Source organism: Terrapene carolina, unplaced genomic scaffold (assembly GCF_002925995.2).
Source record: "Terrapene carolina triunguis isolate 2854851 unplaced genomic scaffold, T_m_triunguis-2.0 Scaffold30, whole genome shotgun sequence".
Lineage (NCBI taxonomy): Eukaryota > Metazoa > Chordata > Testudines > Emydidae > Terrapene > Terrapene triunguis.
The window spans coordinates 8798940-8814907 of record NW_020664381.1 but is presented as its reverse complement, the minus strand read 5'-3'; the positions used below and the strand labels follow the sequence as shown (position 1 = coordinate 8814907).

General features: G+C 40.5%; 1 protein-coding gene across 1 annotated transcript in view; it reads right to left on the bottom strand.

Moving 5' to 3' along the window:
• Nucleotides 1–15968, bottom strand: part of LOC112116860 (URB1 ribosome biogenesis homolog) — a 76633-nt gene that overhangs the window by 28920 nt on the left and 31745 nt on the right. Inside the window, exons 18-24 of the mRNA XM_026651416.1 lie at nucleotides 14075–14245; nucleotides 12031–12227; nucleotides 10397–10621; nucleotides 9660–9839; nucleotides 6374–7229; nucleotides 1916–2120; nucleotides 848–1031 (exon numbers count right to left, since the gene is read on the bottom strand). Coding sequence (XP_026507201.1) covers nucleotides 848–1031; nucleotides 1916–2120; nucleotides 6374–7229; nucleotides 9660–9839; nucleotides 10397–10621; nucleotides 12031–12227; nucleotides 14075–14245 — 2018 coding nt within the window. The remainder of the gene's footprint in view (nucleotides 1–847; nucleotides 1032–1915; nucleotides 2121–6373; nucleotides 7230–9659; nucleotides 9840–10396; nucleotides 10622–12030; nucleotides 12228–14074; nucleotides 14246–15968) is intronic.

Sequence of the window (15968 nt, the reverse complement as noted above, 5' to 3'; positions counted from 1 at the left end):
AGGATCCCAAGTGGAAGTTGGATAGACACCTGGTAAGCTAGATATACATGTGGTTTACTTCTTGTTTTAAGATCTTTTTCTCTGAAATGTTTCAGTTCTAAATAAACAATACTTTGCTTTATAAAGCTGTCCAGTCAAAGGGTAGCATGGGTCATAGCTCCTAGACAGAAGTGCGCTGCAGGTGCTGACCACAAGTCAGACCTGCTGAGGTAATCACCGTTAGTACCAGGGCCCTGTCAGAGTGGGAGAATTGTTATTTACACCCCAAGAGACAGGTGATGCCTGAGATGGAGTGCACACAAAGAAACCAAGAGGGGCAGTTAGCCCAGCATCTGTAAAAGCATCTTTTGCTTTTACTTAGGACCTGATCTTGTATTCCTTACACACCTAAAGAAAATTTGAGATGCATAAGGTATACATGATTAGGAACTTATGGCATTGACCTTGCTGCCACTGAAGTCAACTGGATGATTGTCGTTGACTTCAGTGGGAGCAGATTCATGTACTTTGTAAGAACATTTCTACTTTTACAGCATTTTCTTTCTCTCTCTCTTTTTTTTTAAAAATACCGTCAGGGACTGATCTTGAAAGGAACTGAGCATCTCAAAATCCCACTAACTTCAATGGTAATTGCAAGTGTCCAGCACCTCTCCCAACAGGACCCAAAATTGTTTTGCATTAGGATCTTGCAAGGCCAGTTACATACTGTACAAGCTGCACACAAAATACCAAAGAAACCAAGACGAGCGCAACAACTTCATTTACATAATATAGAAATAGAAAAGCACAATAAAGAAAAGTCCATACAATCAAGGTTTAGATTAAAGCAAATGGAAAGGAGTCTCACCAATAACTCTTCTAGTCTCAACAGCATGGAACTCTCTGTTCCTTGGTTGTTTTCTTGGTCTTTACTGATGTTATATGTGGTGATTAACCACTTTATACAGGCTGCCAAGAGGCTTTTCTTCCAGGAGTGCAACTCCTCAGCAGAGTTCTCCAGCGCTCTCGATATGGAATCTGCCACAATCCAACTGCAGAAAATTCAAATGTTAGTAGAATGTTTTTGTTTGTGTTAATTTTACCGTGATTTTCTCCACACATTTTTAATCATTTGATTTTATGCATAGGGACACCTAAGCCCCAGATGACCAAAGAATCACTATCTTCTAAAGCTCATGATAATCATGTAATAAGTTAGTCACCCAGGAATTTACATGGCCAGTCCTTTCCTCATGTTGCCCCAGAGATGAGTACTGTCACATCTGTTATAAACCCAGCCACCATCAGCTTAAGCAGGGATAGAAAATGTTTCGATCACTTGCCCAAGAACAGAGCTTGTGAAAGTGTACTGGTCAGAAAAGTATTTTTACTGGTCCCAGCTAAGTACTTCCAGACCTTAACGCACAAGTCCATACAATATTTTTTGTCTCTCTGTTTATTATGCTATTGAATGTTAACTTTAAAAATGGCTCAAAAGTTCCACAAAGTTTAAATAAAACTTAATATGGGTATCTGTGCTGTGGCTCCCTTTCCCAGCAAGATATGTGAGGCTGTTGTAGCCTTATTCTGCTGTACTATAAACAGTTATTTCTGAAGCACACCAATGAAATTAAATGGAGAAAACATCAGGCTTTGAATTCCTGATATTCCCCCCCACACACATTTAATTTCACTGAACCACGGTACAGCTTCATGAACGAGGAATGTTGTATTTAAAGTTTTGGGGGACTTCTGAGATTTTTAAAAATATTTTTACATGATATACATACATTAAAGGACACCCCAGCTTAAAAATACTATCACACTTAGACAGTAGGTTCTTTGAAGCAGGGATAACAATGTTTTATGCAACAAAATGACAATTCCACGCATTACATTACTTAAAATGCAAAATCTGGAAATAGGACTTGCCTACCTCTCATAATTTTCTGCTCTCTCAAGAGTTCCAGGTAACTGGTCAATTAGATTAGTTAGCGCTTCAATTTCTGAAGACTGTACCAGCTTGGAAAACACTTGCAACTTCACGGCTGTGAGTTCTTGCGATGGTTCTGTATCTAGAATTTTTCTGGACAGTTCTTTCCACAAAGCTACTCTCAAGACAGGTACAACAGCTGAGGAGACTGTAGGAAGAAAGAGAGCAAAGAGACACAGTGATGTCATTGTAAGCTCTCTGGCAGTGCTCTCAACTCAAACTGCTTCATGTGTTCAACGGAATGATAGAACACAGACTGTGGGCCTATTGTGAGAAAGCACACACCGTGTGGGACTGTAACAGATCTATGAAGTGTTTGAAAGACAAATGTTCCGTAAAGTGTCTGGTATCTCTTTCAAACACCTACTAACCAGAGGATTAAAATGAGTAGTTACAGGCAAATATCACAGACCTCCAAGGCACAGGGGCAACATCCTGATGAGAAGCCCAGCTCTGATCTCCTAGACAAAGGTAGTAGTAACTGCTCAGATTCTTACCAAAGTGCTGACACTGGACTCTGATCAGAGGCTTCTTCTTTCATTTCAGCTCTGATAGTAAGTGTCTGATAAATCTGAAGCTACCACCATTCGCTGAGTAATGGAATGGAGAAAGATTTCTCTTCCTCTTCTGGCCCTTCACCAAGCAACACCTCTCTTGAACCTCCTGTAAGCTGGGTCTGCTACTCTACCCCTCCCAGACTCTTGTTGGCTGCTGCTGAGGATTCTCCACTATTTTATACCGCTTCCAGACACGGGTGTCCTTCCCCATCAACAGATACAGCGTGTCTGCCTCTGCTGTTGCCTGTAACCTTCCTTATCAGTAGAAGAATGAAACAGGCATGATCCTGGTTAGTTTAATTGCAGCACCTAATTTTCTGAAATGCCACGGTGAAACTGACCAGATTTTTGTCAGTTTAATTCTGCTGTTGATTGGGAAAACTTGGAGCAGCAGCAGAGCTACTGGAGCTGTGTGAGGTTCAGGAAGGCATCACTGTATTGATTTATACTTGGAAATTTATTTTTCCACCTACAGGGCTAGAACTTTTTATTTTTTTTAACATAACAGATAAAATTCTGTTGAAATGCATAGTTTACAACATTCCATTCACCAGATAAAATATTCTCTTTGCAGTTGGAAATAATTTTTTCACACCCAACCACTAGATAGATAGGGTTTATTCTAAACCGAACCGATAATTATCTAGACAGATTTTAAGAAGTGTTATGCTTTGACCAGCTGTACAGGGCTCAAGAAGAGCCCGGGGCAACTGCAGCTAGCAGTGTTCTATTTGAGTCAATTTGGCCCCACCTGGTTGTGGCCCTTTAAGCACTACTGCAATAATAGTCTAAAGAATAATCATAAAATGTCTCTGATTTTCATTATCAGCTGTTCCATTGATGGTGCAGACAGACTGATTCATAGATTTTAAGTCCAGAAGAGATCACTGTGATCACCCAGTTCAATGTCCTGCATAAACACAGGCCACAGAATGTCACTAAAAAGCTCCTGCATGAAGTCCATGTTCTGGTTGAGCTAGAGCAGCGGTTCTCAAACTATGGGTTGGCATCCCAAAGTGGGTCATTTTAATGGGGTCTCCAGGGCTGCCGTTAGACTTGTTGGGGCCCAGGACCGAAGCCTGAGCCCCACCACCCGGGGCTGAAGACCAAGGGCGTCTCAGCCCTGGGTGGCGGGGCTCAGGTTACAGGTGTCAGCCCCTGGCAGGGGGCCTTTGGGCTTCTGCTTTGTCCACGCGAGCATGGGGTGATGGGGCTCGGGCTTTGCCCCCACCCGCCATCCGGTGCAGTGGGGCTCATGCTACAGTCCCCCCTCCTGAGGTTGTGTAGTAATTCTTGTGTCAGAAGGGGTTCGCAGTGCAATGAATGTGAGAACCCCTGAGTTACAGCATATTGAGTGTTATGGGTCATGTTACGGCATTCGGGATGTAGGCAAATGACTCAACTGTTGCTGGGATTCCTGCTCATTGATGGTACTCATCAGCCTACTTATTAATTTTTGTGTTATGCTTTCATTTAACTTATTAGGTTGCCTTTGGGAAATTACTGCTACTATATGATGGAGAGTTATGAGGTTAACTCTGTCAGGCGATGAGAGCACAAAGAGGGGCAGGGCCACTTTGCCATCAAAAAGAACAGCAGAAAGCCACAAAACGACCAGAGTGATCAATGTCACTGCACTGCCTTGTCATGAAACACATTTCTCACATACTAAAGCAACACCACAATGCAAAAAGGACAATGAAACCTCATGGCTAGGGTGGACTGATTTATTCAAAGTGATTTAAATAAATTATTTTAATAATTATTTAAATCAGCAACCAGGAAACCTTGATTTAAATCATTTTAAGTGTGTTTTGCATGTGTACTTTTTAGTTATTTGTCCAAAGAAAAGTTGATTCTCATTAGTTAGTAACCATTAATACATGCTGATTTGCAACTAAAATTAGTTTTTACAATAAATTTTGTATTACTTTTTGCTAACCAGGGCAATACACTATATGTATACACATTTATTTAAGCAATTATATAGCTTAACATACATTTATTCATATCATTAATTTTTACAATGTATTATATTAGAACCTGGTGAATGATGAATTTCATATGTACTAGATGATTAATTTTTTACTTGCAATTTTTGTCAAGCTCTGTTCAGGAAACAAAACTGGAATTTTATAAATGCCAAAAACAGAGTTTTCATTTTTATTTTATCATTAAATAAAATTACCCTAACTGTGCTGGATATATTGAGAAAAAGTTAAGTTTATCAAAACAAGGTTTGCATTTAAAACTAACTGGTTTATTAAACAAAGGAATAGTTTAATATTATCTATAGTTTGGGAATTGAAGAGACTGCTTCTGGTCGCCATATTGTTTAAGATTTTAGAACTAGTAGACCTCATCCTCTCACACACTGTTTTTATTCATAAATTGGAAGAGGAGAACAAGCTTTCCTGATTTTTCAACCCCCAATCCATTTTTTAACTTTGAATGAACTAGTCATTGAACTGAACTAGATGAACGAAATGAAGAAAATATTCTCTCTGCACCTGCAGCGAAGGCTACTGCTGTCAAAAGCTGGTTTAGCTCTTCAACATTGCTGGTTCCAGGTGCTCAGCCAATGGCTTCTACGAGTTCAGTGGTTTGATTTTCTTTAAAACTTTGACAGCAAACATACACTGCTTAATTTTTTTAAATTATTTTTAATAGATGATATAGTAAGTTTAGACCTTAACATAGGCTGTACATTTCAAATTCAATTTTAAGGAGGTTTATTTTTAAAAACAAAAATGCATTTAATTTAAATTTAAAAGAAAATAAGTAATTTTTTTAAATTTCTTTTTAAAAGTCCTTGATTTTCATCCACCCTGCTCATGACACTAATCCGAGATTACTTTATAGCATTCTACTGTGCCATTCAGCACAATATTTCCACCCATTCCTGTGAGGCAAGAGCAATGAAAGGTTTCTCCTCTCTGACTCCTTCTTGTCACCTTGAAGAAACAGGGAGTGAGCTCTGGATCATCTGATTAGAATACCATGTCTATGCTGCCTCTTGTGTCCAGCCAGGAGGAGGCCTGCTCCTGCTTGCCAGTACTTTACTTGCTCTTCATGAGATTAAGCAGAACAAGAAGTGCACCAATCAAATCTTTGGATTCAGTGAGAGCCACAGCGGTGCTCCAAAGAGCCACATGCAACTATAGAGCCACGAGGGCTAAGTATCACTAAGCTAATGGGCCAATAAAACTTACTTTGTAATTTTCTATCAATACACCTTTGGAGCCATCCTAGTTCAGCAAATTCTACATGTTTTCAAACACTTTTTAAATTTGTATTTACATGACCGGCAACAATACTCATAGCATTCGCTGCAGATAACACTTTTTATTTCCTAAGTTCTGAACAATCAGTTAATAACCAACATGGAAGGAAAGTTATCTGCATTTTAAAAAGATGGCAATGGAAAGAGGCCTGATGACTTGACTTCAGTGCCTTGTCCTGGATATGTCAGTGATGGTCACATGATAAACACCCATAGAGTCAGACAAGAGTAGACAGAAAAGAGCAATTTTTGTAACTGGTTAATAAAGTGGAGAATCCTAGCTTTCCAGTGGATAGCAAGTATTGATTTTAGCAGTAAAGATAATGGACTTCTAAACTGTCACTGATCCTCAAGTCTAACAGTACCTTTTGGGGGGGCTAGTCCAGCACAGAATGTAGCAAGTCCCAGACCTTAGGCCAGTGAAATTTTCATTCCCTGAAAATGCTCTTCCCAATGCACCCCCTGACAGACACGTCATTTTATCTGAACACTCTGGTGAGAATAGTTAAAAATCCCCAGTTAATATTTACATCATTAATATTGATCAGTTGTTGGTTTTACCTTTTGATGGCCGTGTAAAGTCATACTGCTCTCTACTCTGCAAATATACGTTGATGAGTGGAAGAAAGATGTCCATATTTTTCCTTAGGTACTTTCCAGTTGCACAATTCAGACACCACAGCTCAAACTGCAGCAGATGAGTCCTACAATGCTGGATCAGCAAAGCCACAATGGCAAGGGAAGTTTCAGTCATGTGGTTAAGGCAGTAAACGTGTACATCTACACCAACCGCATGGGCAAAGAGGGGCTCTCGAGAGAGAGCATGCAGGAAGACTTTTTCCAGATCCTCACTGTTTGATGTTGATAACAGAGTCCCCATCCCTTTAATGTGCTCTGTTGATAACAGCAGCTCTCCTTGATTGGTCTGTCTTTGGTAGCTTTCTGTGAGGAGCTGCACCAGTGTCTTCCCATAGAAGCTTAAATGTTTCTCTTTTTTAGGGGAATTTTCAGATTTTTGAGTGGTCAGGCTTGCCTCAGGAAGTTGGAGCATGGTTAGCGTGACTTCTTTTAACTGAGCCGCATCCATATAAACATGTAACTGCTGCAGAGCCTCCAGCTGCTGGGATTTTTTGGGAGATACCTTGTTCTTTTCTTTTCTTCCAGCACGTAACTCTTCCAAGACACTTTCAGTGATGGCTTCAAAATACTTAGACAGCATGTCTATGTGCTTCATATTTTGCAACATTGGAGCACTCACTATCAGTAACTGAAGGATGCCATTATTTACATGAGCTGACAAAAGCTTCACCATGACAGGGTTTAAGTTGTGTTGGGGAAGAGAATGTTGCTCTAAAGCCAAGAACCAGGTCTCCAATGTAGGATGTTTGAAGATCAACATGAGCATATCTTCTAGCATCTGCAACGTACACAGTTATGAAGAGAGCACAAAAAAGATAATCTAAAATCATTTATCTGCTTCTACCTATAGTGCATGTTTACTGAAACCTAAAAACCTGTAGTTTTGGACATTAAATTGCCTATTACTGGTCAAAAGAATTAATGAAATACAGGTACATACAATTATGTTTATCTCAATGTTTATGGTATGGTAAAAAAAAAAAAAAAAGATTCTAAACATTAAACAACATCTCCAAGTTATTCATCTCAATTTCTATTCTGCTGCTTCTGGGATAAAGCCAAATGCTTTCTCCATTTGTTCATTCAGACAAGCATGACTGAATCTTTCAAAGTCTGTGGCACAATTTTACATAGACATTAGAATGACTTAGTCCTAAGTCAGAGTATCATGTGAGAGAGAAGATACCACTTTAACCTATCACAGAATGTAACTTTGTACATTTCCATAAGTTTTACTACGTTCCCAGGGGAGGTATCACAGGTTTCATCAACTAAATACATGACATTCTAATCTTCTTGAATCCAGGAATCAGATAAAACTAGTGCTATGGGGAAAATTCACCCCTCCCTCCACAAAACGTGGGCAACGAAGCTTTGTGCCAGGGTCTAAAAGAATGGAGAAATAGCATTCACTCTCCCAATACGCAAGTGAGCTGTAGATCTGCAATGCAGCCCTTTCCATAGCCACTATTCTAGCCTGTGGGTTAGAATAATAGAGGCTGCTGCCCAGCCACACACCTGTATGGTAGGTTAGAGCAGTGGCTCTCAACCTTTCCAGACTACTGTTCCCCTTTCAGGAGTCTGATCAGTCTTGCTTACCCCAAGTTTCACCTCACTAAAAAACTACTTGCTTACAAAATCAGACATAAAAATACAAAAGCATCACAGCACACTATTACTGAATAATGGCTTACTTTCTCATTTTTACCATATAATTATAAAATAAATCAATTGGGATATAAATATTGTACTTACATTTTAGTGTATAGGATATAGAGCATATAAATAAGTCATTGTCTGAACAAAATTTTAGAGTCTACTGACTTTGCTAATGCTTTTTATGTAGCCTGTTGTAAATCTAGGCAAATATCTAGATGAGTTGATGTACCCCCGAAAGACCTCTGTGTACCCCTGGTTGAGAGCCACTGGTTTAGGGACACTGGATGCATGTTCTCATAGATCCATTGGTCCCTCTCCCAGACTTCCTTCAATGGCACACCTCTGCATTGACCTATCTGTGCCTGAAGCAAAGACCCCTCTGTGGAACACTATGTCTGAAGCCCACTATCCATGTGGCGATAACCCACCTGCATCCCGCCCATCACCCTACAGAAAGCTATAGTAGTGCTTCCACTTAGGGTACATCCAGACTACCCGCCGTATCGGCAGGTAGCGATTGATTTATCAGGAATCGATATATCGCGTCTCGTTAAGACGCGATATATCGATCCCCGAACGCACTCCCTGTCGAGTCCGGAACTCCACCGGAGCGAGCGGCGGTAGCGGAGTCGACGGGGGAGCCGCGGCCATCGATCCCGCGCCGTGAGGACAGGAGGTAAGTCGGAATAAGATATGTCGACTTCAGCTACGGTATTCCCATAGCTGAAGTTGCGTATCTTACATCGACACCCCCCCATAGTGTAGACCAGGCCATAGTGTGCAGATCTTGCACAGGCCTTCAACAAGTGATTGCATGTTTCCCTATCAGACAGGCAACACCTTTAATCCTAATTAAACACCCTAACACAAATAAAGAGTCAAACCCTCACCTTCCACATCAGACTGTAGCATTCACTGAAGCCCCCTTTCTTTCTTCAGCCTCTATCACATTGTGTGTATCAGTAAGAATACAGGTCAGCTCCATGCTCTACGCTAAACGTTTATTTCAACTACCAATGACAATTAGTTAATATAGTTTGCACCCGAGAGCCATTTGTCTGTTTTGCCTCAGTAAACAGTTCTCCAAAGCTGATGAAAGACTTCCTAGAGTCCAATTTAATTGTGCTGACTAATATGACAGCATTCATTATGAGTGTACCGAGGGGTTTATACCTAAGCTTGGAAGGATCAGATTTTTATCGGTAATGGCTGCTAAAAGTTGATTTCACCACGCACACAGAAACCGACCAAAAAAATATATTTCCATTGATAGGCAAAGTAAAAGAAGTGCTGCTTGAGAACTTCTTAGAGTCTGATTTGACGATATTTACTTCGTGTACTTTGCCATGTCCTGTTGACAATTTGTATGTTAAGGGTTATAAAGCTTTAATTGTTTTAATCTCAATGTCTACTGTTATTAAATAATTCTTGTATGACCCTCCCCCCTCCATAATTTTGAAAAAAAATGCTTACAAATAAACATTGATATTATCTGTTAAAATTATACAATAAATAAATAAAAATTGAATTCTGCCAAGCCTATTTATACCTTGTCATTTGCAGACTCCACTGTGGCCACAGACTCTAAATCCATAAAGAGATCCGATTCAGTTTGGGCCCCTTCTTGTTTCTGCTCGTTGCACAACTTCATCTGATCACATCGGCACAGCAAGCTGCTCAGCAGGTCCATGTAGAGACCGAGAAGGCGAGGACCAGAACTTTTACTGAACTGTGAAAGTAAACACACTGGAGAATGAGGAGAAAAGTGGAGGAGGCTGGAAAGAAAACTATGCAAGAACAGGATTAAATTAATATCTTCTTAGATTGTAAACTCTTTGGGGCAGGGACCATATACAATGGCTCCCACAATAAGGGCCTGATCCTGATCAAAGACTCTGGGGGGCTAACACAATATTCATGTATTTTAAGGGCAGAAGGAATCATCTAGTCTGCTTCCAACATAACACAGGTCAAAGAATTTAATCACAACTAAAGCATATCCTCCAGACAGGCATCTAGTCTTGATATAAAGACAACAAGAGATGGAAAGAAAGCTGCAATTCATTTGCAGTATACATGACACACACATTCATAAAGAATCCTATTGTAAAGGCAGCCAGTCTCAACAACAAGGGATACAATTGCTACAATCTGGGCCGGATTCCTGAGCTGCTCCCTAACTTCAGTGGGGGTTGTGCACATGGAGAGGCTACACAACCAAAGTACATTTGCACCACTTCAGCGTGGTGTACTTAGAACCCAGCATTAAGAGAACATATTTCTTACACTGCTGAAGTTCTCCACCGTGGTTTTTAGGTACAGCAGCACGTGCTTGACTGCTAGCAAAAGCTGCTGAAGTTGGAGCTGGGAAGCTGCCTCTCTCAGCTTTGCCTGGACACCATCTTCCAGCAGGACAGCGCCACCTCTCTCAAAGGCAATCTTCAGCAAGGAGGGGAACGAAGAATCTGGTGGCATGATGGGCTCCCTGCTTATGCATTCAGTTTGTTTCACCTGTTGAAAACAGAAGTAATGCGGAGAGGGGAAAAAAAAGACACAATGTGTATATCAATCTCTTAGGGCCAAACTGTGCTCTGACCTAGGCTGGGGCAATTCCCATTGAAATAAGGCATGTAACCAAGCACAGAACCATGCTTTCAGGGCCCAGCCCTGCAATCACAATGCACAGTGCAATACAGCTGTATTGTTATCAATGCGTACAGATCAATGCTGGCCGAAGTGCCCCTCATACGCTCTCTGGCTGGCTGAGGGAGCAACGCTGCAGCTTCTATCGTGGATGGCCTGTGTGCTCCTAACCCGCTCCCATCTAGCCCTGAACAACCTCAATCACTGCTGCACCAGCCTCTCCTGTTGGGAGGAGATGGGGAGCACCCACCACCATTCTTCTCCTTGCCCTTGTGGGGATGCTCCTCATCCACCTGCCTCCCCATTTGGGGAAGGGACACTCGTGCCTACTACTGCCTGCTCTGAAAGGAATCTGAAATAATTAAACTTAATTACAAATTAGAGTTATAAACATTACTTATTCACACCAGGATGACACCTGCAATAGTTATAACTAACACAGAACAAATAAATAACAAATCCATTTAAAAAGCAAAACGCAAAAACTGTTTTTAGCAGGATCTGAACTTGCAGCAAACTAGCACTCCTGGCGGGCACCACAGGGATTGCAGGCACTCCCTTCACAGGGTCTTGGCTGATCTGCTCACTCCATGATAGGAGCTGCGGTGATGCTCTCACTGGGGAAGAAAGATTGCCCAATGGTTAGGGCACTAGCCTTGGACTCTGGAGACCGGCTTTACATCCTTGCTCCACCAAAGACTTCCTTTGTGACCTTTGGCAACTCCCTTAGTTTCTCTGTGCCTCAGCTCCCCATCTGTAAAATGGACAGTGCCCTTCCTTCCAGGGGCCTTGTGAGGATAAATACATTAAAGATTGTGACGTGCTCAGATACTATTGCAGTGAGGGCCACATAAGTACCACAGATAGATAATAAAATGGCTATTGTCAAGGTATTACAACCATTTCCTTACTTTTTTTGAAACTCAGGCCACTGGTGCATGTAAGTAACTTTCCCGCCACTTGCTAAACAGGATTCTGCATATAAATCATTGTTGCAACTTGATAAGAAGTTGCTGCTAATGTAAAAGTAATTAAGGATTCAATTAACAGTTTGACCCTGCACCAGCTAAAAAGTATTTGCACCTCATTTAAAAGTCTCCAATACCCTTCAATCCAGCAAAGATTCTGCAACACATTAGAAAACGAGGATGCCTAAACTCGGGTTTGGAAGATAAAAGCCTAGATGTACTGCACAGTGGAAATGAAAGCCTTCTACAATCTACTGGTCTTTTAGCAACCCTAAAGCTAGCAATCAAATGATTTTATGCATCCCTTACCAAGGTTTCCTTAGCTTGTTGTGGTATCCAGAGACTATAGTATTGGTTAAACTGGTAGAGCTGAGGATACTGAGATGCATTCAGTGACTGGAGTTCTTTATCGAAGAGCTGAAACATCAGACAGAGGGCCAGGGGATCTCTCTGACTGTGAAGGAGATCAGTAAAAACAGCAACAAGATACTCCACTATACTTCCTCCTACAAAAGCAAACAACAGGTTTGAGACAGGTTCTCTCACTGGTAAGAATCTGGGAAACTACACACACTAACTCTAGCCACAACACCATTCACACCCACCTAACCTGAGCAGTATTTAGATAGCAATCACTTTGAGACTACAGCGTGGGATTTTCATAAGTGCCTAAGGAGCACAAATCCCACTGAATGTCAAATGGATTTATGCTCCTAATTTCTTGAGGTGCTAGTGAAAATCCTATGTACTGTAGTTCTTAGTAAGGTAAATGGTGCCAGATTACACTCGGACTTGCTACTGGGTTTAACCCCCAATCTGACACAAAACTAAGTGCTTTTCGCAGTGTTATATTATACCTGTATTCTGGCTGGTCATAGGCCCAAGCACAGCTGCACATAGAAGCAGGCATAATCTGCATGCAGGAGTGCAGATCAGAGGGGAAGCTGTGTATAAATACGTGTAGATCTTGGCCCGTTAGTCATTCTGGATACTCAACAGTTCACCATGTGCAGGACCTGGAGAATGCCAGCTTTGTGGGTGGGGCATGGGGAGAGAATCCTGATCTGTGCATAACAATTATACCCATCATGGCTACCTCTTTTCTCACATATATGGCAGCGTCAGTCAGAATTTATACCTAAAACTTCTAACTCGTTGAAGATGTATACAAAGAAAAGCACTTCTATCTTAAGTCTAGCATTTAACCACATTTTGCCAAGTTCTGTCCTAAAGTTATACCCAGTGCAACCTTACTAAATTCAGGTCTGAGTAGAATTTAGCCCATTTTGTCATTTATGCTCCCAATGCACCCAAAGAGATAACGTTGTCAGTCAAGGATTAATATGGAAGTTTTCTTAAAAAAAAAAAAAAAAAAAAAAAAAAGTTAATTCCCTCCCCCATGGGTCCAATTCTCCAGTCCCAACTAACTGGTTTCAATGGGAGAGTTTCACACTATTTGTTATACCAAACACAATCCTTTAAAACCGTTCAGCTCTATTTCACTTAAGAACTTCCTTTTCCCAGTCACGGCTATTGTAACATAGTTGTCACTAAGCATCAACAGTGTGCTTTTAGAATGTGAACTTGCAGAATTCTTCCCCCAAATGAAATGTGTGTGTCGGGGGCAAGGGGGAGGTTTGGTTTTCTACATTTTCCATAAGGTCACAAATTATTGTGAGCAATATTGCTTCCTACATGGCTACACTGCATAAAAAGACAGGAACTCCAGGAAGTTCCTTTGGGTGACTTCTGTACATGTTCTTACCTCAGGAGCAAGGGAGGAAGGCATGCATTCCTCTCTCACAAAAGAAACAGGGAGTAAAGGTTTATGCTGTGAGAATCTTGGAGGCTTCTCAAGCCAGGGCTATCTATGCTGAGGCACTTTGCCTCAGCCCTGGTTCCCAGCAGAATTGTGCTTACAGGGGCTCCCTCCTTTGGCCACTGCTGTGGGTTCCACAGCATCAGAGGACAGGTGGGCTCTTTAATTCGGATATGACCAATGTAGCTTTCCCACAAGAGTTCCACAGAGTTGGTGGTGGTGGGACTAATGTTGTAAAGAGCAGTCATCACCCTGATATTGCCCTCTTGGCACAGGTTCTGAACCCAATGCATCTTCCTTGGGGTCAGAAGAGGGTAGAGGCACCTTGCACCCTTAATGCTTCTCTGAGCTAGGATCCCTTGGATCTGTGTTTTCTCCACTTGTAGAAGCAGAGGGTACAATAGGGCTCATTGATTTTCATACACAATAACCAGAGTAACCACTGCATGAAAATGATAAAATATTCCCCCCCTTCCATATACAGCATGAATCTTTTTAGCCACTCCCAGGGACATATATAAACACAGTAAGTACCCATTTCATTTTCAGTCTGAAGCAACAACTTATTCCTGGCTTCTAACGCTGCAGGGACAACAGCACTGAATGGAAAGGTGTGTAGAATCATGTCTTCATTTAAACTGAATCCAATTTCTTCATCTAGGCCTTCGCTGCCCTCCACAAGGACATCAACCATATCCAGGACATCTAGTTGCCAATGAAAAAATGTCAGGGTTCTGAGTTCAAGCAAACACTACTTTTAGGATGCAAGTACACAGGAAATAAGAAGAGATTTAAAGCACCAGCAGCAGTGGATGAAGGCATCGCACCAAAACATCTGCAGTCAGAGCACCTCTGGAGGAGACAGGCGAGCGCGTACAGGGGAGGCAGCTGCCAGGGTGGATAAAAATCAATGATTTAAAAAAAAAAACCAAACAAAAAAACCGGATTTTTTTGATAAAATGCTTTTTGAGGAAAAAACCTATCTAAAGATAGTTTTAATTAAGATACATTATAGCTCAAAGATATCTCATCATGGAATAGGGATTATAAATTCTAATTCTATAGTATGAGACAATATATTCATGTAATGTTTAAGAAAAGTTTGGTAAATGAGTTCCAACAGTTCATGGATTAGGGACCCACTCTTATGGGGTTCCAGTGGCTTCTCTATAGATTATTTAGGTTAAGCTTTCTATCTACCCAATGGGACTCAGTGCTCAGTCTAGAAGATACCATCAGAGATGCTTAGTTTTGCAGTTCTCAAACTGTGAAATGTGTCTCCAGAGATAACATGCTTGTTAATAGCAAAAATGTTTTTAAATAAATAAATAATGTATAGCGGTGAGAAATAACAGACCTCAACCCTATTGTCCATCTCTAAATTTGTGTACACAGAGTCAATCCCTTACCTCTCTCTAAAACTGCAAAGTTTCAAAAATTTCAATGAACAGAAGATTTTTGGGGGTGGAATAGATCTGGACAAGGAGAAGAAGTCTGGAGATAAACGGAGAAAGGAGGTAAAAGCAGTAGAAACAAAAGTGAAACTGTTTGAGCAGCATATTCCAGAAGTCTTGAGGTCTTTCTGAGATATATATTTGCTGATGATGTTTTAAAGAAAGTCACACCAGTGAACTGGTGGAAGTCACTTAAGCACGTGGATTCAGAGACTGTTGAAGTGATAATCTCACTTTTAACAGCAGTAGCTTCTTCTGCTGGTGTAGAAAGAATATTTTCTTCCTTTGGACTAATTTATTCCAAATTGAGAAATCATCCTAGGAAAGCAGGAAGGTGAAGATGACTGAGTTAGCTGTAGAAGCCAATATTTTAAGTTTCTCATGTTGACCTGGCTGATATAGTCGATTTAATTTTTGTGTGTTTTTTTTTTTAAATATTTCATTTAACTATTTTAGTTAAAAAAATTTTTAACAAAAACCTGATTTAAAAAAAACTTGAATCTTTAACTAAATTCAAAAATTCATATGCTTGTTTTGTTAAAATATTATATGTTTGCTGTTAAAGAAAAAAATCCAGAATACATAACGTTGTTGTTTTAGTTAAATAAAACAATTTAAATGTCTGTCTGGTGATGTTCTCCTCCTAATACAGCAGGGCAAGAAAATCCTCCAAATATTAATGATTAACCTGTTGAATTGGAGATAGTTCACCTCCCAATGACTTCATAAATATCTGCTTCAATTACTTTTGGTAAATGAAATAACCAAACCATCATTCATTTTCTAATATAGCTGTAAAACTAATCTGAAAAGTTTTCAAAATAAATCTCTTTAAAAACGTATAGTGTGTACCTTCTAAAAATGAAACCTACATCTATCTCTGAGTTGTGAAGAATATGTATTAAGGTTATAACAACCAACAAGAAGGCACTTTTATGTAGAAATCCATGATTAAATCGAGTCTTCCTGACTAG